The sequence below is a fragment of the Kogia breviceps genome, chromosome 12, assembly GCF_026419965.1.
Source record: "Kogia breviceps isolate mKogBre1 chromosome 12, mKogBre1 haplotype 1, whole genome shotgun sequence".
Classification (NCBI taxonomy): Eukaryota; Metazoa; Chordata; class Mammalia; order Artiodactyla; family Physeteridae; genus Kogia; species Kogia breviceps.
In genome coordinates, this window is record NC_081321.1 from 1657694 (window position 1) to 1682933 (window position 25240).

At 53.2% G+C, this 25240-nt stretch overlaps 2 protein-coding genes and 1 non-coding gene across 5 annotated transcripts in view; 2 read left to right on the forward strand and 1 right to left on the reverse strand.

Annotated features, from left to right (window-relative positions):
• WNT5B (Wnt family member 5B) overlaps positions 1-25240 on the reverse strand; it is a 90684-nt gene that overhangs the window by 38353 nt on the left and 27091 nt on the right. Inside the window, exon 1 of one of the 3 annotated variants that reach the window (XM_067008472.1) lies at positions 1991-2290. The exons of the other annotated variants lie outside the window; for them this stretch is intronic. The gene's annotated coding sequence lies outside the window, so the exon portion shown is untranslated. Of the gene's footprint in view, positions 1-1990; positions 2291-25240 lie in introns of those variants that run through there. 3 annotated transcript variants of the gene reach the window in all.
• Positions 2461-10934, forward strand: LOC131766706 (uncharacterized). The gene is made up of 3 exons (XR_010835725.1): positions 2461-2674; positions 8357-8618; positions 9846-10934. It is a non-coding gene; the product is annotated as an uncharacterized protein (transcript).
• On the forward strand, positions 3690-6583 carry FBXL14 (F-box and leucine rich repeat protein 14). The gene has a single exon (XM_067008477.1). It carries the CDS (start codon positions 3787-3789, stop codon positions 4987-4989), a length of 1203 nt encoding a protein of 400 aa, XP_066864578.1. The 5' UTR covers positions 3690-3786; the 3' UTR covers positions 4990-6583.

Below are 25240 nucleotides of genomic sequence, written 5' to 3' on the forward strand. Positions count from 1 at the left end.
GGCTCACAGGCTGAGTTGCTCCGCGGCATGTGGGATCTTCCAGGACCAGGGCTCGAACTCGTGTCCCCTGCATTGGCAGGGGACAGGCAGATTCTTAACCACTGTACCTCCAGGGAAGCCCTGGACACATATATTCTTGAATGAGGAGTTTAAAAGCTACGGATCTCTTCTGATCTTTCCTGCCTCTCTGTGTGAGGAAGCATACATCCTTTTTAAAAAATATTTATTTATTTGGTCGTGTCAGGTCTTAGTTGTGGCTCGCGGGCTCCTTAGTTGAGACATGCGGGCTCCCTAGCTGTGGCATGAGAACTCTTAGTTGCGACATGCATGTGGGATCTAGTTCCCTGACCAGGGATTGAACCCAGGCCACCGGCATGGGGAGCGCGGAGAGTCCCAACCACTGCGCCACCAGGGAAGTCCCAGGAAGCATACACCCTTAAGTAAGCCTGATCTTTGGGTTGGGCCTCACAATTTTCCCAGGCCCCACCCAGGTGAAAAACATACCCTATCTGAAAAACCAGTGTCTTTAAAATTCTTGGTAAAGTTTTAGAGACTCTGTATACAGGGCTATCACCTCTGCCTCTAAACAGACGTTCAGAGTACATTCAGAAAAAAACTTCACCTTGGTTGCAAGCTGCTGAATCATATACAAAAGTCTCAACCTGGGCTCAAAATATGAGTAGCTGTCCACGGTACCCTCTATATGGATATACATCTTCTCCAGACCACCAGTCTCTGGTCCACAATTCCCTCCCCCTATTATTGTGTCCTAAATCACAGCCTCAACTGAAAGCCCCAAGAAGCCAGTGCACGTGAAACTATCCCTATTCTGGGGGTTGCATCAGGAACAATGCGAAATGTCGGGCTGAGACAGGACTCAGAGAGGCTCATGGTTTCCCAGAGGGTAACTGTTGAGATGATCTCTGGAGATTATCCAGTCAATCTGCCCTAGTGAAACACAAGGAAACTGAGCCCCAGAAAGGGGAGACCCTTCCTCCATGCCCCAGACTCAGCAGAGGGCTCACCTGATACCACTCTGTTTCCCCACTAATGTGCATTTCTTTTTTTTTTTTTTTTTTTTGCGGTACGCGGGCCTCTCACCGCTGTGGCCTCTCCCGTTGCGGAGCACAGGCTCCGGACGCGCAGGCCCAGCGGCCACGGCTCACGGGCCCAGCCGCTCCGCGGCATGTGGGATCCTCCCGGACCGGGGCACGAACCCGTGTCCCCTGCATCGGCAGGCGGACTCTCAACCACTGCGCCACCAGGGAAGCCCTGTGCATTTCCTAAGACACTTCTTGATGTTTATTCTTCTGTTTATTGAACGTGAACACAATCATCTTGCTGAAAGTCCTTGTCATATATGTTTGACCGCCTTTTACATAAAAGGTCCTGAATTAATACCATTCTAGAGTTAAACTCAAGCAAAAACTTCATGAGAGGTAGGAGCAGGTGGTCAGCCTCTCAAGAAAGTGCTTCCGGGCACCTCTGAACTCCTTTTCAGACTTGATAGCAGCAGCCGGTCTGGAGGAGGAACACGGCTAACTAAAGCTCCTTCTCTTCAGGTCAGCCCCCCCCACCCCCCATTGGTGGTCTAGCACTTTGTTTCCCGGTAAGGCGGATTAAGGTGTTGTGGATTAAGACCTTGATATCAACACAAACACATCTACATCCACGGAACAACAGAAAAAGTCACTTCACGTAGCGCGTAAGGTAAAAGTTTAGGCGGCAGTGACTGAGCCCAGTGCGTGCCTAGATACAGCCCAGGAGAAGGGTGCCGACCCAGGTGCAACGCAGAATCGAGACTCTCACTGTACAGCCCATTTGGAATCCTCCAGATGACCGACACAGCCCTACATGACTCCAGGAGGGTTATAAAAATCTCTGGGCCTTGCACCACATGCGTCGTGGGTGAAGGATTTTGCTTCTGCATTTCCTGATTTAGGAACAGGGGAGGTGGGTGGCGGTAAAAAAAAAGTATTATGACTATTACCTATATGTATGTATTTGGCCCGCTACTGGTCTCCTGGGCAAATGAGAAGTGGCCAAAAGGGAACCTCATATACTGAATATGGAACCCAGTCAAAACCTTGTTCAGGTTCTCAAAGAATCAATGAAACCATTCTCCTTTTTTTGATAGCTGAACCAGGCTGTCTTGCATCTTGTTGTGTGGATCCACAAATTCCTTAAAAACACAGAGGGTCACCTTCTGGTTCCAAAATTCTTGGTTTGAAGATAGTTCAAATGAAACTCTGTTGAAACCCTATCCTCTGAGTGGGCATTTAAGACCCAGGAGCCACGCTCTAGACGGGAGCATTCCATGCTTCCAGCAAACACAGTTTGTAAACGAACAGACATTTGCTGGAGCACCTTCAACCAAGCCCAATCGTCACTCTGTTTTGTCAAAAGATAAAACTGTATCGGCACATACGAACACATTGACTGTCGGCACAGCTCGGCCCTTCATCGTCTAAGAGGCTGACAAGAAAGAAAGCGGCGGCGATAAGGGTTGAGGGGAGGCTGCTCCCTCCGGGCGCGAGGCAGGCAGAGGCGACGCAGCGCAGCCCAGGGCTGCCGGCCGAGTGCGGAAGCGGAGGAAGTTGTGATGCAGAAGGGAGCCGAGGGAGCGCACTGGCGGCGGTCTCTGGAAACACCCGGAATATGCTAGAAGGAAGTGGTAATGGCTAGATCCAGAGTGCGCACTGGGGGGAGGCCGTGCTCGGCTAAGGGACGCGCGGGTAGTCCTGAGTTTCTCCCCAGTTTAGGGCACAAGACTGGAGAGAAAGGAACCGTGGGAAGCCGCCCACTGGGGAGGACCGAGGAGGTGGCCGCACAGACGCGCAGCGGGGCCCCGGGGAAGGAGGCGGGGAGGAGAGCGGGGCGGTCACCGAGCAGCGGCCCGGGGAGGAGGGTCTTGCGGGAGGATAAAGGGAGCGGGCGGGAGGCTGGGCCGGGAGCGCGCGGGGAGGCCGCGGACCCGGCGGAGCTGAGCCTAGACGCGGGCCGGGTTTGGCCGGCGGCTCCCCGCGGGCGGTGGCAGCGGCGGAAGCAGTGGTGGTGGCGGCGGCGGCGGCGGGCCCGGCCGGCGCCCCGACGGCACGCACAGGGTTAACCCGCGGCGGGCCGGCGCTCGGTTTCCAGGACAACGCCGGCAGTTCCGGCGCGCAGGCTCGTACCATCGCGCGCGCGCGGGGGAGCGCGGGGGGCGGGGACGCGGAGGCGCGGAGAGCAGCGGGTCCGGCCCGGACGCCCCCGGCGCGGCCGCCGCTCGCCCCGGGTCGGCTCCGCGCGCGCGCTCCGTGCCGGCCGGCGCTGCCCCGCGCGCGGACGCGGGGGCCGAGCGCGCGCCGGCCCGAGGTCCCCCCGCCGGGGCGGCCGAGTGCGGGCGGCCCGCTGGCAGCTTTGAAAAGCGGGCGAGGACAAAGGCGGCCGCAGCCTCCCGGCGCCCAGCCCGAGCGCGCAGCCCGGCCCGCGCGGCGCCGGAGGATGCGGCCGGGGGCGCGGCGGCGGCGGCGGCGGGGCGCGCGGGGCGGCGCGGGCCGGGCGCGGCAGGGCTGAGCCCAGCAAGGGCCGGGCTGCGGGGGCGCCCGCCCGGGATGTGAGCGCCGAGCGCGCCGGGCGGGGAGGGCGGGCAGGGCGGCAGGAAGGACGCGCGGACGGGAGGAGGAGCGGCGCCGAGCCGGAAGGCGGGAGGCGCGTCCGTTGGGCCCGCGGCGCGGCCGGCCAGCCGCCTCGTCGCTCGGGCGGGAGCGGGGCCCGCGCCTCCTCCCCGGCGCCGCGGGGAGGAAGATGGAGACGCACATCTCGTGCCTGTTCCCCGAGCTGCTGGCCATGATCTTCGGCTACTTGGACGTGCGCGACAAGGGGCGCGCGGCGCAGGTGTGCACGGCCTGGCGGGACGCCGCCTACCACAAGTCGGTGTGGCGGGGGGTGGAGGCCAAGCTGCACCTGCGCCGGGCCAACCCGTCGCTGTTCCCCAGCCTGCAGGCCCGGGGCATCCGCCGGGTGCAGATCCTGAGCCTGCGCCGCAGCCTCAGCTACGTGATCCAGGGCATGGCCAACATCGAGAGCCTCAACCTCAGCGGCTGCTACAACCTCACCGACAACGGACTGGGCCACGCGTTCGTGCAGGAGATCGGCTCGCTGCGCGCCCTCAACCTGAGCCTCTGCAAGCAGATCACCGACAGCAGCCTGGGCCGCATAGCCCAGTACCTCAAGGGCCTGGAGGTGCTGGAGCTGGGCGGCTGCAGCAACATCACCAACACCGGCCTCCTGCTCATCGCCTGGGGCCTGCAGCGCCTCAAGAGCCTTAATCTCCGCAGCTGCCGCCACCTCTCGGACGTGGGCATCGGGCACCTGGCCGGCATGACGCGCAGCGCGGCCGAGGGCTGCCTGGGCCTGGAGCAGCTCACGCTGCAGGACTGCCAGAAGCTCACGGATCTGTCTCTGAAGCACATCTCCCGGGGGCTGACGGGCCTGAGGCTCCTCAACCTCAGCTTCTGCGGAGGCATCTCGGACGCAGGCCTCCTGCACCTGTCGCACATGGGCAGCCTGCGCAGCCTTAACCTGCGCTCCTGCGACAACATCAGTGACACGGGCATCATGCATCTGGCCATGGGCAGCCTGCGCCTCTCGGGGCTGGATGTGTCCTTCTGTGACAAGGTGGGGGACCAGAGCCTGGCTTACATAGCGCAGGGGCTGGACGGCCTCAAGTCCCTGTCCCTCTGCTCCTGCCACATCAGCGACGATGGCATCAACCGCATGGTGCGGCAGATGCACGGGCTGCGCACACTCAACATCGGGCAGTGTGTGCGCATCACGGACAAGGGCCTGGAGCTGATCGCCGAGCACCTGAGCCAGCTCACCGGCATCGACCTGTACGGCTGCACCCGCATCACCAAGCGCGGCCTGGAGCGTATCACGCAGCTGCCCTGCCTCAAGGTACTCAACCTGGGCCTCTGGCAGATGACGGACAGTGAGAAGGTCAGGTGAGGGCTGCAGCACCGACTCCCACGGCCCCGCCCCGTTCGTCGTCCTGCCACCGCCGCGGTCCCCGCGCTCACTCGACACGCACACGTAGACCCAGAGCATTGCCGAGGACGCGGTGGGGGCGAGGACGCGGAGCCCCAGGCTCGTCCTCCCCTCCCCCCCCCGCTGCGTCCGGGGTCCCTCCGCCACCCCCCCCCCCACACCTTCTCCTTTTCCCCGAGGATGCGGAGATGGACTCGCCACCCACCAGCCACTCCTCCCAGCAGGGGTTTTGGAGGACGGATTGAGCTACTGTATCCCCGCCGCGCTGCATTTGGAAACGGGGGTGGGGAGTAACCAGTCCTTTCAGCTCTGGGGAGTTGGGGAAAATGTCTGCCTTCACTTAAGCTTTCATTTGAATACTGTGATCTGGTTTTTATTTCGAAACGTATAAAGCAAACCCAACTACAACGGCCTTTTCCCCCTTCTTCCACTTCGTAACTAATCCCAGTCTCTCCTCATCAGTCCTTTGACAGTACTCTTTTAGTCACGCTCGTTTCATTTGTATTGTCTTTCTTTTTTTATTTTTTGAAGAAAGTTGACATCATGGTCTCTCTTTTTTTTTTCTGCTGAGTATAGTCTATATATTATATATATATAAATTATATATATATGTGTGTGTGTGTATATATATATATATACATATATATATACGTGTGTGTGTGTGTGTGTCTGGCTACCTCGTTTTAGTTTACTTTTTTCCCTGAAGCCCTGGAATTCTACAAGAGAGATATTTTGAGACGGAAACATTTTTGTGCCTGGACTGGAAAGATGCCCATCGGGTTTGTCCATCTTTTTTGTTTTGGCTTCTTCCCCAACCCCATCCACCCCGTGTATCCCACTTCACATTCTGGCTCTGCTTTCCTTTTTCACCTTGTCCATAGGGGTTTGAGGGCCCAGCCGTGATCCTAAATCTTGACTTAATTTATAGCACAAATGTGTGGGAGACCTGAGAGTTGGGCTGTTTTGTGTTTGGGGTTCTTTTGGTCTGTTTGGGATGCAGATTGTGTCTTGAAAATGATAATTATATATGCAGATTCTGCCCTGCCCTAACCCTCTTGCAAGTTTCCCCACGGAAAGGTCACCTAGTGAGGGTTCCGGTTGGGAGCAGGGGAGCTTCCAGAGCCCCCGGGGCTGTAATGTGAAGGGGAGGAGACTGAAGTTCATGTCTTATCTCTGTTCTGTTAATAAAACGGGAGTTTGTGGGTTTTTAAAAATTGTTTCTAAATGGAGGAGTAGATGCCTTTATTTTGATGGGGGTTGGGTCTTGTGGCTTTAAAAAAAATCACTTTTGTGTAGGATGTACATTTTTGTTTGGATTTTTTTGGTTTGTTTATTTTTTTTTAGAATCCTCCACAGCAACATGCGAGACCATGGAGTTAAAGAAACCCAGAGACCTTTATCAATTAATTGTACTGTTTGTGAATTTGTATAAATAATAACAGATCCTCTTAAAACGTTTATATTCTTACAGTAAAAGGTTAAACTGATATTTATATAATAAAAGAGGAAATATGAAGTATGTTTTTGAAAAAAAAAAAAACAACCAAAAACAAAAGCCTTGTATCTGTGCATTATTTTTAAGGCAGTGTGTGTTTGGGTCCAGGCCACAGTAGGAGGTGCTGTTCTGCGTCTCTGAAGTAAAAGTATAAGATGCAGAGTTCCGTGCAGCCTGTGTGATGCGACCTCAAGGTGAAAAATTTATCCTGCATAAGGTTCACCCCTGACATCTACATGTTTTGTTGCTAGAAATGTGATCGGAATGGAGATTTATATAATTTCTGGTTCTGAACTGTCAACAACATGGAAATTTAAAGAGACTGAACAAAATGAAACTTCTTCTTAAACCGGATTTGTAAGAGTCAGTTTCACCAGGGCGGCCGGGTTTTCTCCACACGGACATGAGATCTAGGGGGTGATGTTCAAGAAGTGCGTCCTGAGATGTGGAAGTGGGAAGAAAGATGGGTTTCTTGACCCTGAGGGGCCGTGGGGAGGTTGCGAGGGGGCGGGGAGGGCGCCAGGGCCATTGTTGGTAAAGTGAAGGGCGCTCAGTCATGCGGACTGAGGCTCTGTGTGAACAGGGCGGCAGGGCGGGGGCGGGGGCCCCTCCTTAGCATTCCCCGCCAGCCCCGCCAGCGCCGCCCGGTTGGGGCACTTTCCTGGGGGCGGGGAGGCCGGCCTGGAGTTCTTGCACATTTGCATTTTAAGAAGGCGGCCACTCGAACCCTGGTGAGGGTTCTTAGACTGAATTGGGGCTGAATACCAACAATTGCAGCGAAGAGCTCCCTTTGGTAGACAATAACGAAATCATCTGACACCCTGTGGTTGGGCTGTGGAAACGGAAGTGTGTAAATGCGCCAGCAGTGGGGTTTTTCATATTCCTGTTTAGCAAGAGGTCTGTCTTGTTTCTGAGGGTTGTTTTTTTTTTTTTTTTTTTTTTTTTTTTTTTTTTTTTTTTTTTATAAATACTGATCCCAGGAAGAGCCGATAAGAATAGCACAAAACTTTCCTGGATCAACACCTCTTTCCAGGAAGAGAGCTAGAACCAGGTTTCTCTTGGGTAAGACTGTTTTGTAAAGTTTCCAAGCTTGCTGTACGGGCCTGTCACAAAAGCTGCATTGTTCCTTCTTGGAGAGGCCATCACAAGTGGGTCTAATGGAGCCTGACACTAGATCCATCTTCCTTTTCTTTGGGGAAGGTGTGGATCTCTTTCTTCCCTCTTATGTTACAGTGCTTTTACTGCCTGGAAAAGAAAAAAAAAATGTGCGAACCCTAGTAAGAAGAGGCTGAATCAGGGTCAGCTTTCTGATTTAGCATTTGCCTCTCCAGTGCCTGAAGCTTCCACAAGCTGTGAGTTCTTAGGCTATTTTTCTTCTTCCAAGAGATCGTGTGGCTGTGCAGATTCAGTCAATAAGAATCTGGGCACCTCCTAAGTCTTAGGCTCTGTGGTCACCTCCTTCATTTAATACAAAAAGTAATCCTACCAACTATAACTGGAGGGTTTTCTGTTTCTCTGCTTTGTCCTGGTTTTTACTTTAAAGGTTAAATATAAGCTTGACTCAAGGCTGGTAAATTACTGTTTGGAAGTTAAGATCAGGGGCCTGGCGTCCTCATCCTGAACTGGGCGTGGTTTAGAATGTCTCTGCAGTGTCTCTGCAAAGATGAATAAACCTCCTTGCATCAGTCAGAAGTGACTGCTTATCCCTCAGCCTTTTTTGGCAGAAAGAAAGGAATCAGGGTTGAGAACCAATGGTGTGCTTTTGCTCTGCGTGGTATTGAAAATTTCCCCTAGTCCTCAAAGCAACCTGCTGAAAGGTACCCTCTTTTCCAGATAAGAATACTGCTCGCCTAAAGTCAGCCAGCCACTAAGTCCAGCCCCCTTCCACTCCACGAGAAGGATCAGCTACTGATCGCACCTCGGTTTCCAGGAAGGCGACCTCCCAGAAGCGAGTGGTGGCTGTCTGAACCCAGGATGGACAAGCTCAGGCCAAGGGCACCGTTTGAAAGGGAGTAAAAGTGGATTTGGCCTCACCATACCTACAGGAATGGAAGGAAGTGCTTTTAAAGAATAGAAGCGCTAAGAACATAAGTGGGTATGTCATGTGTGGGTGGTGCACAAGTTAAGAGGCACTTTAGGGCAATTTTTAGAATAACAGAAAAAACCTGGCTCAGGTATTGGCCAAAATTTCAGAACTGAGAAAACAAAATAGGAACTTAGTGTAAACTTTATCATCTAGAAGCAATAAACCTCAGTAGGAACTGTGTTGGTGGCGGTCAGGAAAGGGGTCCACGTACTTGTCCAAGACTCATGGGGCAAAAGCCATGAAACGTCTGCTGAGAAGATGAGGTGTAAGTGAACGGCAGGGTTCAGACAGTGTCTGCAGCCCCCTCAAGAGCACGACAGGTCTCTGGCTAAGAGTGCTGGGTGTTGCTGAATAATTCTCCCCGCCATAGACACCTTCCTGCCCAATTCCTCCGTCCTGAGGCCCGGAGGGCCCACTTGATTTATCCCACCTTTGGCAGCGGTGACCAAGATGCTGGCCTAACTTACGGTACATCCTTAAACGGTTAAGAAAATTCAAACTGATCATATTCTTTCATGATTCAAATCGACAGCAGAGATCTGATAAAGCCAATGTTCCTTGTATGGCAGTTTCTTTTTAAAGGTAAGAGCCTTCTCTTAAACGGAGACATACGACATGTAAATGGAAGCATGGCTTATCCCCCCAATCCAGGTGCTTTCCCCCAGTGGTTTTTAGACAGATGCTGATCTTGCAATATAAGTAAAACCCTTCCCTTCCGACTTAGAGAATCTGAACTCAAGTTTTCAAAGGGGAGAGGGGAGTGGCCCCCAGGGACCACTGTGTTTCCAACGGATAAGACCCTCTTATTAAGAGAACAGATTTGTAAAACGAAACCAAGACCTCACGCAGCTTCTGACAACCGTTCCTCTGCTCCCAGGGCTCTGCTGCAGCCAAGGGGGCCAGTGAGTCAGCCCGTGGTGGCCCCCTCTGCTGCCCCGCCCCCCTGCATCAGACATCACCCCCTTTTAAAAGTTAACTCTGTCCCTTTAATAGAGGGCAAGACCTAGATTGTGTGCCACCGTGACCCCTGAGGAGTCAGGGGCGAGGCTTTTGGTGAAACCATGTGGGTCCTGGGCAAAGCACAGGATTGGAGACGGGCAAGCTGCATCGAGTGCCCAGCCAGTGCCCAGGCCACGCCTGTCGCACCGTGTCAACGCGCTCGCTCAGCCGGCCCGCAGCAAGTTAAGTCCTTTGAAAAGTGAATGTTGTCAGTTTCGGCCTTTTCCTCTTTTGCAGGGGTGGCTCTGACCTGGCCGGGTGGAGCCGCCTGTACCACCTGGAGCCCTGGGTACCATGGACAAAGCCGCTCCTCCCGTTTAGGGCAAGAGGAAGTCGGCACGAGAGCACAAGACGGGGTACGCTGACATCCCCCCCCCCAAACAAAACAATCCAAGTGGAATTCCTCCATCTCCTGTTTGTTAACCCAGGAAAAGTGCACATGTTTTCTTAAAAGAAGACTTAAGTTTTTTATTATCTCATCACTCTTGCACTTTGTGTAAAGGACAAATGCCCCATGTCCTGTGCGTTCGCTTTCATCTGTGAGAGTGGACAGCACCCCGGGCACGCAGGCGGGACGTGCATGCGGCCCGCGGACGCACGGAGTCTCGACCGTGTTTGGCTTCCCTGTCTCCGGATTTGTGTTTCCCCAAAGCTGGTGGATTCGGGACATTTAATTTTATAAACGGGGAAAGAGGCTTGACGAGGGTGAAAGACTGTGCCCGGGTGACGGCCCCAGACTTTACCCATCGCCGGGGAGGCCGGCCCCCAGCAGGAGGGAGCCGCGGGGGTCCTTCCCTGAGCTGCTGTCAAGCAACACCCGACCCCCTGCTTCTGAAGAGAGCTGAGCTAGAGCACATTATTTTCAGCAGGAGTAAACGCCCCGAATTCTGAAAGTTACCGTTGTGATTTAATAAGCATTACTTATGCAAACTCAGACGTGTACGTTACTTATGCAAACTCCTTTTTCAAGGAGCTGGAAAGCTGGAGTGGCGAGTTGGTAAATGGGCTTAGGGTACCGGGTGGCCCGAGTACGAGTGAGGGTCCAGTCGGTCCCCTGTCGTCCTCAAGCACCTGGGCCAGCTCTCCAGCACTGCTCCGTCATGGACAGAGATGAACAGACCTCACCAACGCCTCCACGCTGAGAAGTCACAACTCCACACGCCCGGGGCTGCCTGTCACAAAGGAGGACTCGCTCGGCTGTAGGAGCACGAGGTGTTTGTTCTCTCGTCACTCAAGGGTAAAACGTCCTGACTTTACAGACGTTTTACCTACAAATCCCTCCTGTCCCGAAAGAGTAAAAGGGTCTAGTCTAGTGTGTTCACATCAGCACCGCTTCTGTTCCCTGCTCTCTGGGGGATGTAACCCACCCTCCGGAGGCTCAGGCCCACTCATGGCGCCAGCAGCGAGCCCCTGCCGGATCAGGGCCTGAGCGACAGGAACGGCGCAGACACAGCGGGGAAAGGGCCCCGTCCAGATTCATTTCTTATGAATCGTGTGGAATTACTCCACATGGTTTGGAAAGCATTGTTTTCCTCATCTAAAAAGGTGATGCAAATATTTACTACAAATGTTTGTTTGTAATAGTGTTTCTCCTTAGGAAAGGTTTACCCCAAACTGGCATTTTTATGCACACGCTTGTGTACGTTTGTGTAGGAATAGCTACCGGCTTCCATTCTGCTTTTTGAGAAGTGGTCTCTAAATAGAGAGGAACCCCCAAAACTAGTCCTCTTATTCCTTAGAATCTTCAGTAAAATCACCGAGGCCAAAACTGGAGAGTTGGGTGGAATAAGGGAGGAACTGGAACAGTTAAACCCCTCGAATTCTTAGCCTTCTTAGATGGAAGATACCCTAACCAGGGCCTTCCATTTTTACCTCAGTGTTTGAAACCTTAGCTTTCTAGCGTCAAAGCCCACTGCTATGAACTACCAAAAAGAAAAAGAAAAAAGGCCAGTAGGTGTGCCTTGAGCAAACTATATGAAAATACAGCATGAAAGTGACAACTTCGAGCTCTTCTAGGTCATTTCGAACGCACAACATTTAGCGTCTTTCAGGGATCTACGCACGGCCAGGTTCCGTGGCCTGAGCGTCGTCGAGCTCCCAGGGCAGCTTCCTGACATAGCGGGCAGAGAAGCTCTTGGGGTTTTCTGAGCCTGAACTGGACAGACGACTGGCCTTCCCGGCCTCCCTGACGTCCAGACGCCTGGTCACTGCGCTCCGAGTCAAAGGGCGACAGGACGGTGGCCCATAGCAAGACAGCTGGCCTGTCTTCCCCCCCCACGCACAAGGGGCTGATGCTCAACGGAATCACGGGGGGACCCGCGGAAATTCACTCCAGCGAAGCGGGGCGCAGGGTTTCGCCGTGACAGCCTCACCCCTGCTTGCGTCGGAAGCTAAACTGCGTCTCCCTAAGTTCGGAGAGAGGTCGCATGGCACCTCGTGAAAGGCAGGGGTGGAAAGTCCATCTTGCCTCTCGCTGCGTTGTTCCTCGACCTTTCCGTCCCCCGCAAACCCTCTCCCACCTTCTCCCAGCCATTCACCCTCCCTGCGGGGATGCAGCCCTGCGTTGTGGCCACACCAGTGTCAGAGGCGGGCGTCTGACCTCGTGCTTTCCTTTACCCCAAGTGCACTAAGACGATTTTAGGATCCACTGTGGGGCAGAAAAGTACAGTGCGGGTCATGCAAAACTCCACGTATTTTTCCACGTGGGAAGACGGACTGTCTTTATCCACGGCGCCTGCTAGCTCCGAGACCCGTCAGCAGGTGGCAGCATTGCCTGCGAGCTGGATGCCCTCCGGCAGGTGCCCCCGGTCGCCTCCCCACAAAGACCTTCCCGGTGTGAGTGAGGGCTGGCGAGACAATCTCATGTCGCCAAGAAGATGCAATGGAATGTTTAAGTGCTGGTGGCGTCAGGGCCCCCGGTGCTGGGCACTCGGATTGGGAGCAGGTGTCAGATGCGCCACGGTTCCCTGATGTAGCTGGAGGGAATCAAACATCAACTCCCAACTTCTCTTTAAGACCATCTCATACAGAGCCTGTTGCCATATTCAGGGAGTCAGCTTGGGAAAAAGTTTACACTCATACATGGAAATACCCATTTTAACAGGAGGAGCAAAAGTGCTGGCTTTTTTTTTTTTTTAACCACACACACACACACAAAACTATTGAAGTATTTTTAGGAGTATCAATTTTTAGTTTTTTATTATCAACATGAGTATCTTCTAAAGGAGCCCATGAAAGTGAGAATGTTTAAGAGCCCTGATAAAGCAGTGAGGTTGCTCTCACATTCCTAAATTCCTGCCCTGGAGAACAGACATTAGGGCAGGAGGCAGAAATTAAGACGAGGAGAAAGAACTTCTGGGCCAACTTGGCCAGATTCCGTAAAATGCCACAACGAGGGACAGGCCGGGGTCTGCTGCCCTCCTGGCCCCGGGGAATGAAAGCAAGGATCGGAAGGGCAGTTGGTGCAGATGTGGAATAAAAGCGTGGAAGGTGGAGGTGGCCGTGTCCCGTGGCTGCTCCTGCCACGCCGTGCCATCCCAATGAGGCTCGCCACCAGCACGGTGACACAAAGGTCATTTTGGGTAAGAAAATGGGAGAGGAGAAAGGAGAAGCTTCTGGAACTCAGGGCCCAGCACGAAGCAGATCACCGCTCCTGCCAGCAACCAAGAAGGTCGTAGGAAACCAGAAAACCTCCCGGCAGCTTCGTGGACCCCCAGGCTGAAATACACTTGCCAGTGACACACGGAACGAAGACAGATTCAGGGAAACCACCCGGATAAAGAAAACAGGTGGCAGAGGAGAGAAAAGAGGACACGACCACTCAGGTCAAGCGGAGGGGACCAGGGCGATACACAGAGACCAGGTGAGGTGAGTGCAGGGGAGGCCAGCGGCCGGCACGCCCAGCCTTGGTCCCCAGGAGGAGCTGGGAGGGGTGCTTGGGGCCCCCATCTCCGGGAGCAGCGGAGATGCACGAGCGGTGACAGCTCGTGTTTTCAGGAAGACAGTCCTTTTCCCTCTGGTTGTGTGAATCGGACACGAGACAAAAGTTCCGACTACTACAGGTCCCCGGGCTGGCCTGAGGAGCTGGCGGTAGCGTGTTGGGCCCCCCGGTAAGGTGACGGGTCAAACTCCCAGAGTGTGGCTGTCACCCCGCCCAGCCTCCTGGCCGTCACCGTCAGGACAAGGATTCTGTGCTACCCACTCTCCCCATCCCGCAGAGAAAACCACCCAGAATGACCGCGTCCCAGGGCTGTCAGGTGACACCTCCTGTGTCGTGAGGCTCCCCTGGCCTGGACCCTGTCCCCCAATCCCCAGGAGTCGGGCCTCTGCGCTCTGTCCTGGCCACCACCGGAGTCACCCCGAGGAGACAGCTTCTGTTTTAGGTAACATCCCCAGCCCCAGTCCCAGAGGCCCCGGCACAGCGAGCAAAGCCAGGTGGCCAGCACCGCACGCGCACACACCCCTCACCTTCCTCTGTCCGCTCCGCCCTCCCCACAAAAATACAGGGGCCACACGGCCATCGCTGGCCCTCTGAAGTGGTCCGGCCGGCCCACCCTGTCCCTGAGTCCACGGAGGCCACGACGGGGGTGCAGGCTGGCCTGTGGCTGGGAGCCAGGCACGCGGTGGACGCGCCCCGGAGCGGACAGGCCCCTCCGTGCAGGCCCCAAGCCCCTGACCCGGCGCCCTGTGCCTGATGCCCGGAGGGAAAGCCCCACAAGCACCCCATGCCTGGGGGTCCCCGCGCCCTCGGCCGCTCCCGCCTTTGCACCTGCCGTGAACTCACGGGGCCGCTGCGGCCCTGTGGGCGAGTGGCCGCCGACACCTTCCCGCCTTCCCAGAGCCCAGACAGGCCGGCTGGCGCTAATCCACTCGGGCCGCGCAGCTCAGCAGCTCCGCTCCCCTAAGCCCCTGATAACGGTTTTACTAAAATCCTCTTTTGATGGAAAAAAATCCCAGCTGGACATTTCAGGCCTCGCACAATGTACAGGCCTGCGGGTCCCTTTCCCACCTCACAAAGGCCTCTAATCAAGTGGAAAATGTGCTGGAGGCCAGAGGTTGGGTCTGCAATTATTTTTTAAGGGATTACGGAGAAGAATAGGGGCAACGAGGCCCTCCCCCGCTTTGTTTTCCATTTGTTCCTGCTCGACGTGCTTGGGGCTGGGGGAAGCCACCCAGATCTCCGCACACCAGGCCTCACCTCTCCCTGCCCCGTGGGAGGATGGCATCTCTGAACACCGCCGCTTCAGGAAGATTGAGAGAGTCTGGAAGCAACATGCGGGCCCTATTCTGACCCCGTTTAAGCCCCTATTTATAAAACCACTATGGAGCGGGCTCCCGTGTGTGGGGAGAGCCCTCGTTCATTAACCTCTGACCCCGCTCTGTATGCAGAGGGGAGGGTCCATACGCTGCTGGGGCTGGCAGCATTCACTGGGGCTTCCCAGGCTTTGGAGGGCAAGAGGTCGTGTTCCCAATGTCGCCAGATCCCCTCCTCCTTATTTATATACACTGACCCTTCCCTCACACTGAGCAAATATCCAGGAAACTCCTAAGGCAAAACATGGATAAAAATACAAGACACCAACCATTTTTATCAGCCTATTTGGAATCTTCGTTTAAAAACGCACACTACGGAAGGGAGTCTGTCTTCCCTGTACATTGGGAAGGACCTTTTCTGATGTCATTCGTGCAGGAACGTTCATTAAAGATCAAGTGATAAAAGGTGAACATCTCAGGTTGGCCCTCTGTTCTCATCCTTCTATTTCAGCCTAGAGAAACTGCTCCTTCTTCGAAACCAGCTGGTTAGTGATGTATGCAGATCCCCAGTAAAAAAGACTTGATCACACATTCCTAAACTCATTCTGGGATGACCAAGGATTAGGCTGTTTGGCTCTGAAAGTTAGAGGTCAGCGTATATTTCAAAATAAATACCAGGCTGAGTGATAATTTTCAGGCCCTTTCTTCAAAGTCCCTAAAATGAAAGCAACGGCCAAAAGCAAAACAATACCTCTGGCCTATTTTCATCAGTATTTATGACTTACTGACATGTATTGCCTCATTGATTTTGCAGTTCTCCCTCAGAAGGACCCCAAACAATCAAGAAGTAGATGGAGAGAAACACAATTATTACATTTAATATCTTACACGAAACAGATGCAGATATCATTACTAGTATTTCATGTTGGCTTTCATAGTTCCCTTGGTGGGTGTTACAGGAGGAGAGGACCACACAGTTCCCCTAAAGAAAGCAAGTCAGGGTGGACCCTGTAGGGTCCTCTCCCCAGATCGTGACAAACACGTTTGCTGAATCACTTCTGCTGGTTTTCAAAGCGTGACAGCTTTCTCCAGGAATGAGTAATCTTTACCCTGCTGTAGAAGAAGATGAGCTTCTCTGGAAAGGTGAAGCGATACATTTAAGGGCATCGCAGGAGACAGTGGACCATCTCTAAAGTAGAGCCTGAGGGGGCCTGGCTCCTGAAATAAGGGCAACTCATGAAATAAGCCTGCCTTACAGGGGAGGGGTCCCAAAGCCTCCTCTCCCAATATACTTCCTGAGTCACCACTCAGAATGCTGGCTTACCTCTGTCCTGGGCTTACCAGCATTATTTTGCCTTTTTTTTTTTTTTTTTTTTTTTTTTGCGGTACGCGGGCCTCTCACCGCTGTGGCCTCTCCCGTTGCGGAGCGCAGGCTCCGGACGCGCAGGCTCAGCGGCCACGGCTCACGGGCCCGGCCGCTCCGCGGCACGTGGGATCCTCCCGGACCGGGGCACGAACCCGCGTCCCCGGCATCGGCAGGCAGACCCTCAACCACTGCGCCACCAGGGAAGCCCCCGGCATTATTTTGGTATTCGTCATTATTCTTATACTTCTCCATCCTTTTAACATACTCTGTTGAAGAGAATATCAGTTGTTTTCAAAGCCACTCTTCTTACCAAAACCAGTTTGGGGGAGAGTAAAATAGCAATTTGGAAACAATAATCTGATAAAATAGGGACAGCAACGCATCTCAGATTTCTCAGGGCAGATGAAACTTGTAGTACTCTGGAATGTAAACCTCTTTCAGACTCATTAGGTCACAAAGGTTTAATCAACTTAAGACCAACTCTCTTAATTTTCCATTCAAAATACAAGAGGAACATACTTAGAATTAAGAAGTACAAAACATGGGCTTTCAAATTAACTATGAGAAAGTTTTGTTCAAGGTCTAAAGAGAGAAGGAAATTATATCATGAGGTTGAAATGTTAAATCAGTCTAGGAATGAACAGTCTTCATCCTGCTTTAGGAGAAGATGAACTTCTTCTCCTAAAGGTGAAGTGATACATTCCAGGGCATCGCAGGAGACAGTGGACTGTGTCTGTCCCGAAGAAGACATGACGCCCTGCTTCTCCAGACCACACCGGGTGGGGAACTACAGGAAAAACGGAGCCTCATTTCTCCACAGTATTTTCTTCAGCTCTTCCTCTCCTGCTCTTGATAAACCAGGTGACATCTCACTCCTGCCCCAACCGTCTCTGTGCAATCGCTTCATATTTCTGAAATTCTCCTGTTCGCTCATTTTCCATCGTTACGGGCGCACTCATATTCTGACTCACCTGATTCTCTAAACCACCATCTCCGTGCCTGACAATCTCAATTCAGCATCCGCAGGCCCTGCGCGGACCACCACATCCCTGACCCTGAGGCCCTCCGCTTCCCTGCCCTGCCCTACAAGCCCATCCCCAGCGCCTCCCAACAGCCACGGAGCTTCCCAGAAACAGCCAGACCGTGGCGGCCAGAGAGTGACGGCTGCCATTGCTGTAGCCGACTGGCGATCTCTACACCGAAGCTTTTAAATATTATTAGTACTACAATATGCCTGCCTATTTAAGGCTGTTCTTAAAAGTGATACATAAATCTTTATTTCAAAAATCTGTGGACTTCCCCGGTGGTCCAGCGGTTAAGATTCCACACTCCCAATGCAGGAGGCCCAGGTTTGATCCCTGGTCGGGGAACCAGATTACGCACGCCCCAACGAAGATCCCGCACCCCGCAACTAAGACCCAGCGCAGCCAAATGAATAAATATATTTTTTAAAAAGACCCAAAAATCTGTATTAAAGAAAATCATCCAGAATAGAAAAATTTGGATGGCAAAGCTGCCTTCTGTCCCTCACCTGATGCCACTTCCCTCCCCTGAGGGGCCCCGTGACGGCGGACCGTATCCTTTTGGACCCAACTCCAGCTTTCAGAGTTAACAACAGTGGTGAGCTGACAAATGCCCCCAATTTGGGGCTGATGATCTTATTCTTGATCTTGGATAAGATCTTGAAATTAACCATCTGTCGTCAGCAGCACGGGTTAGACCCCCAGAGGGTCCACGGTAACGGGGCAACTGAGGCCACTCCCCCGGGGTCTCCAGCTTCAGAACCTATTCCAGGTCGTCCCTGGGACGATGGATGATGAGTTTATCTACGTGGCGCTGGCACTCCCGCGCGGCAGGGCTGATAGCGCTTGAGCCTGGCTTTATCAGTTATGGAGCTAAAACCGCTTTCATAGCCTATAAAAACGCTGCCAAGTATTCCTTCTAACCAACCCACATGACGGTGGGTTCACATCACAAGAGCCTGCCGGTTTATTTGGATTAATTCCTAACTGATAGTTAAAATGCTCGAGTTTATGAATGACTTTTTAAAAATACAAACTAGTGTGGGCTCAAGGCTGTCTTTGCTTGGTAAACGTTTATTTGGCAGTGAGCGTGGCAGAGGCCCTGCTGGGGCTTCCCTGCAGACCCCCTTCTCAGTGCCCAGAGGAGAGTCTCCTGTGTGTTTCAGGGGGAACCACAGCGGGGGGTCCTGCTTCCCAGAGGGCTCGGCACAGGAGGCCGGGCTGTGGCCCAGAGGGCGGAGCGGAGGTTCACACCATCCAAGGCCAAGTTCCCTCCAGCCCAGGCTCCTGGCTCGGGTCAGCCAGGCCGGCCTGGACTTTGTCAGTGACGCACAAGCTAAAGAGCCTCGAGGGAGGCCAGGCCGGCCCAGGTCCCTGATGTCCAGGATGCAGGAGTTGTCCCTGCACCTTCTCCAGTCACTCTGTTCTGTTAGAGAAAGGGTTTGTGAGAAGGAAAGGAGTGATTTAAGGGTTCCTCCTACCCTTCGAAGCCAGTGAAATGCAGGCAGAAACCCCGCTGGGCTGTGCGGAGGGGGGGGCACACCTCTGCGGGCAGCTCCGGGTAGACACGAGCCCAGGGCACGGGCCCCCGGGTCGGGGGCTCCCCTGTGGCCGGGACCCCGTTGCCCCAAGATCCCACAGAGGGAGAAGGCTGGGGGCTCGAGCCCAGCCTGCACGCTGGGCTCGGTGAGCCCCGGGACCCAAGACGCCGCCCTCAGCCTCAGGGCGGCACCTGCCCTCACCCTCCCTCCACGAGTGTGAAAACCCAGCACACGCTGCCAGGCACCTCCGTGGGCTCCCAGGACCGTCAGCTCCGATGCAGACACAGCTGGGCAGAAGCCAGCGGCAGCTCCGGGGGCAAGGACCCCGGTGCTGTGGGTGCAGAGGGTCCACCAGATCCCAGAGCATCCCGCGTGAGCTTCACATGTGGGCTCCTGGGGCGCGCAGGAGCTGGGAGACCGACAAGGAGGAGGACACGGTCCCAGGGCCCCTGTCAGGGTTTATTTAAAGTGCCTTTAACCCCAGTCCTGCACTTGTGCAGGACTTGTGCTCATGGCTGGAATACTCAGGGCCAGAGACAGGTAGGTAGGTAGGTAGGTAGATAGTCTGTCTGGCCTGACTTTCTTTTTGTTCAGCTTTTAATCAGCATCTCCTGCGAAACTGAACTACTTTTATCTCAAAGTGGAAGAAACGAACCCCAGTGAGCAAAGGGGGATAAAGCTGTGGGAGAGCTTCGTTTTTATTTTAATAGAAGTTTTTTTCCTCCCTCAGGGTTTTGCTTATCTGTCCATATATGTCCATAGGAAATATTATTCTTAGAGCCCAGAGTCTGTTCACATTTGTTTGTATAGGTTTTTAAGGGCAAATGAAAGACAAGCAGAGTATGCTTTGATACTAAGTGTTGTGCTTAGATGGTGTGTTTAGATCTTTCTCATCTAGCTCAGGAGCAATTTGTCTATCATGACTGACCTAAAAGTACTTTTGAAATACACTATCGAGTTCATCAAAGACCACTTGTAAAAGCAGGCCCCTAGCTTTTCCAACAAACCCCTACCAACCTCTCGATGACCTTGAGGATGCTTGAATCGCACTGACGGGCTCAGCGGGACACCCGGGGCCGGGACCAGCCAGGCCCCCAGGGAAGGCAGGCTCCTGTGTGATGCTCACACACCCAGCCGCTGAAGCAGGCACAAGGCGGGTCTGCAAAACTGCGTGGGGCCGATGATCGCCAAGGCCCCAGATTTGGAACCCTCGGAGGAAAGGTCTGGAGATCGCCCCAGCCAAGCCGGCCGCGTGGCCCTCGTCAGCTCCTGGGTGCGCGCTGTCCCCGCTCCGCCGCCAGCCTGCACGCACCCCGCCTCCGGTTCACACGCCCCTGCTTCTCCGGGTGTGGTCCCTGGATGACCTTCCCCCGGGAGTCACCTGGCTGCTTGCCAACAACGCATATGCTTCGGGGGAAGGGTTCACAACCGCTATCCCCAGAGACGCCTCCTAAAAATGGATACCGATCACACTGCTACCCCGCTTAAACACCTCCACCAGCTTCCTGTCGGTGACGAATAAAGTCCCAGCTCCTCACTAAGGTCCTGAGAGCCATCGGGGCTCGAGGCCAACCTCCCACCAGGCCTCATCCTCCTCAACTCCAGGCCTAGAATGTTCTTCTCCTCCGTCTGACTGGAGAGCGCTTCTCACCCTCCACGGCCGGGCTCATGTGAACTTTGTGAAGCCCCCCGTTTCTGTGTCCCCACGTTGTCTGAGGCGCCAGTATCAGCACTTCTGACACCGCATCGTGCGTCTCCTTTGCATTTCTCCCTCGCCCTAGAAGGCTCTCCCAGTCATGGGCAGCCGGGTGGCATTCAACTAATAACTATGAGGGCCTGTGTCCAGTGTCTACCCGGTGCCGGCTCTGTACCAGGGGCTGAGGGTACGGCAGTGAACCAAGCTTGGTTCCAGTCCCACAATGCTTACGGCCTTTGTGGGAAGAGAAACAACTAGTAATTACCAGAATATGCGATGAACGTCTTGACTGGAAGGGTACCTGGTCCAGCTGGGGGTGAGGAGGCCACATCGAGAGGCTCTGACCTGGTCCAGGGGTCAGAGGATGCCTCCCTGACCACGCCAGGCCCTACTCTGCATCCCTGGCACTGCAGCTTGCACACTGGGAGGTTCCGAACAAAATGTATTAACTGAAGTGTCACCTAACTAAAGATAAGCCACAAAACTCAGCCCCAGGCCGCTGGACCCGCAGGCTCCGCCGTTAGCTATCTCTACTCATGTACCCGTGGACAGCTCGACCCAACACTCTGAAAACTAAGAATCTTCCCTCCCAAACCTACTCTACCCACCCGAACAACCTACAGCCTCCATAAAAGGCACCCCCGGGATTAACCAAACAAGAAGCCTGGAGTGGGGCGTGATTCTCCCGTATTGGACCTGTGCTGGACCAAGGCATCCGGCCTGTCAACCGGCTTCACCCTCTTCTCCGTGCCCACCGCCACGGCCCAAAGTCAATCCTCATCACTTGTAACTCTGACCCAACTTCCAAGAGTGATTCTTCTAACGTACGGACCTGGTTCTGTCACTTCCTTGGTCACAGTTCTACCGTGGCGCCTTCTTGCCTTTAGGTTAAAACCTGAACTCTGCCACATACTGTCCGAGGCACTGGGGGATCTGACCCACACCCTCTCTCTCCACGGCTGCTGCCAGCACCCGTGCCAGCCCGCAGCCCTGAGCCCCTGCCGTCCCGTTCTTCGGACACGCGCATCCTCTCATGCCCGGCCTGTGTGCCCTGTGACCTCCTCGGGGGACGGGGCAGGACCCCTGGTCCCGGTGGTCCAGTGCAAGGGACTTTTTGAGGCACCAGATGGGCTGAGACCTGAGGGCAGTGGAGGTGTCTGGTGCATCTTACGGGTAGCTGAAAAAACCAAAAGTATAGTTTTGGTTTTTTTTTTTTTTTTTTTGAAAATAAAATAATGTTCACCAATGTGAACTTTTAATATTATGAAGATATTATTCTTCCCCCCCAAGTGAATGTACTAATTCAATGCAATCCCAGTGAAATTCCCAGCTTTTGTTTCACAGGTAGGGATTCATGGAACTTTAGAAATCAACTTGGCTGTACTGAGTAAAGATGCACATTTCGTGAAACTTAAATTTTTACTTCTAGGAGTACGTTCCAAGGAAAAGTCTTATCCTTATGCACAGAAAGACACGTACAAGAATGACCACTGCCCCATTCTTCTAAAAACACCGATAAACACATAAGTTGCTTTTAATTATTTCTGATTGCTGAACTGTCTCTTCAGAGTAGGAGAATTGGTCTGAATGAAGTTGATTCTTTAGAATTTATTGATAAATCCTTTGTGGCCTACTTTGATGGCCAATTGTTTTAAGTACTCTTTTTTACTCAAAATGATAAGCATTCTGTGTGGAACAGCATTTTCTGATCAGAGAAAAATGTTCCTATGTTAAAAGGGGCACATCGTTTGCATTAAAATATTCCCTGCGTCGGATTGCAAAGGGGCAGAGGAAACACCTGGGCATGAAGCAAAGTTCTGTATCTTGATCGTGGTGGTGACTCCATGGGTATAAATCTGTCAAAACTCACCATATTGTATACTTCAAATGAGTGTAATCTGTTGTACATAAATTATATCTCGATAAGGTTGTTGCAGAAAATGCTCCCTCCATCAAAACTAACCTTTGGGGCTTCCCTGGTGGCGCAGTGGTTGGGAGTCCGCCTGCCGATGCGGGAGACGCGGGTTCGTGCCCCGGTCCGGGAGGATCCCACATGCCGCGGAGCGACTGGGCCCGTGAGCCATGGCCGCTGGGCCTGCGCGTCCGGAGCCTGTGCTCCGCAACGGGAGAGGCCACAGCAGTGAGAGGCCCGCATACCGCAAAAAAAAAAAAAAAAAAAAAAAAACAAAAACAAAAAAAAAAAAAAAAAAAAAAAAAAAAACTAACCTTTGCACGAACTGTCACACTTTCCCCTAAAATGCTCTGTCCTGCTGACCTCCCTGCCCTTCCTGACTCCCCCAGGCAAAAAGCTTGGGGGTCTTCTCTTGTGCCCTCAGTTTTGGTCATTCCTCCCCATCCTTGCTGATGAATCTCTGAGTCCCCTGGGTGGAAGAATTTGCAGTTATGGAACTTACGACTTTATAGAAATACTAGGCTTCGGTGGCGAGGTCTCGAATGACGGAAGCACAGAACTGCCTTCGTTTTGGTAACTGCTGCACTGAGGAAAGCGCTCGGGATACAGCAGGCGTTCAACAGATACCCGGGGAACAAGCGGAGGAGAGATACACACTCTGCACACAGGCTCAGGTGACTCTTAAACCTATTAAAAACCCAGTGTTTTTTTTTTTTTTTTGCGGTGTGCGGGACTCTCACCGCTGCGGCTTCTCCCGTTGCGGAGCACAGGCTCCGGACGCGCAGGCTCAGCGGCCACGGCTCACGGGCCCAGCCGCTCCGCGGCACGTGGGATCTTCCCGGACCGGGGCACGAACCCGCGTCCCCCGCATCGGCAGGCGGACTCTCAACCACTGCGCCACCAGGGAAGCCCAAAAAACCCAGGTTTTTAAAAAGTCACTCTGATAACTGCTGTGTTCCTGTCCCGAGGTAGCCATTTCAAAGCCAAGGAAACAACATACATGATTAGAATATTTCAAGAATCTTTTTAAAGCATGATTTCTGTTTATGCCATTGATGAGCTCTGTTGCTTAAGCTTTGCTAATTGAAAAAGTCGCCTCCTGGAGAGACGACCAGTGCCAACACGTAGCCCTGCTCCTCTTACCCGGGTCTGCTGAGCCTGGGGTCAGAGGCTACTAAAGACAAGGACAAGTGAAGTCTGCCGTTATGGCCAACGGGCCTCATGCCGTGTGGCACTTGTTTGTCAATGGCAGTCAGTCATTGATTGCTGTGACCCGCCACCTTCCCTTCCTTGTCTCACTCTCCCTGACCTCACAAATAATCTACCCAAACAGCCACCACCTCTCCCCACCTTCGAAAGGAAAGAAAAAGAGGGAAAAAAGTAAGGCAGGACGAAGAGACAGGATGGATTTAGGCTACCCCATTCCTTTGACTTATATACAGTCTCCATCAATACAGCCCTGATTACGTTCACTTGCGTACAGCTGAACAGGCACCCGTCTTTTCCTTTTACTTGTGTAAATTTCAGTGCATTCTTTACACCCACCCTTATGAAAATGTTTTTAAGATGATTATATTACATGATTAAGGATAATCATTGTGGGTTATTCTTTTTTTTTTTTTTTTTTTTTTGCCACACCGCGCGGCTTGCAGGATCTCAGTTCCCCAACCAGGGATGGAACCCGTGCCCCCTACACTGGAAGTGCAGAGTCTTAACCACTGGACTGCAAGGGAATTCCCAATTCTGGGTTATTCTCAATGTCTCAGGACTAGACTTTGTGTTGCCCAAAGTGACCTCAAAGAAGCACACTTTCATTATAGACGTGTGTGTGTGTGTGTGTGTGTGTATGTGTTCATATATGTATATGTGTGTCTATGTATATATGTATATCTATACATAAGATGACGAGATATGTTTCTGAGAAAGCAAACTACGATTACACAGTGGTAGCCGGACACACAAGGAATTCACAACGCCCCACGGGAAACACACCCGAATGACCTGCCGAGCAACTCCCCCCTGGGATATGGAAATGTCTCCATATTTCATTCCCCCGGTCCTTCCCTGAAACACTTTCAATCACTTGACAAATCATTATTATTCATTAGTAATGTTTCTGAATGTCCCTATGTGAAAGAAATCTGCCACACATTTCACACAGATGCAATTTCTCTCCCTGTGGAGTTTGCCTGTTACTGGAAACCACGTAGACTATATACGTCTTCCATTTGCATCTTCTGTGTGGGTTTTGTCTTTCTCTCTCTCTGGTCCTGAGGAATAATTTCCTGGCTTTATAAACCAGGGTGCTCACTGCCATGAGGGAGGGGGTGCTTTGTGAAAGAATACAGATTGAAAGAGGACTTCGGGCTTCCCTGGCGGCGCAGTGGTTGAGAGTCCGCCTGCCGATGCAGGGGACGCGGGTTCATGCCCCGGTCCGGGAGGATCCCACGTGCAGCGGAGCGGCTGGGCCCGTGAGCCGTGGCCGCTGAGCCTGCGCATCCGGAGCCTGTGCTCCGCAACGGGAGAGGCCACGGTGGTGAGAGGCCCGCGTACCGCAAAAAAAAAAAAAAAAAAAAAAAAAAATACAGTTGCTCTAAAGAAAATAAAATACTTAGGCATACACTTACTGAAATGTATACAGAACTTGTGCGCTGAAAATTACAAAGTGATGAAAGAAATTAAAAAGACCTCAATAAATGGTGAGACATAAAGAGGACTGTACGGATATGCAATGGAAGAGAGCCGAGGAGAGGCGAGCTAAGTGGGCTGCCCTCCCTCCCGGCATGGAGCACACCCCCTGGTGGTGGCCCCCTCCTGCAGGGGCCAAGGAGAACCACTGGCG

Bases quoted from the DNA above. Each gene is read 5' to 3' on its own strand.
- FBXL14 (XM_067008477.1), top strand. From the start codon at position 3,787: ATGGAGACGCACATCTCGTGCCTGTTCCCCGAGCTGCTGGCCATGATC.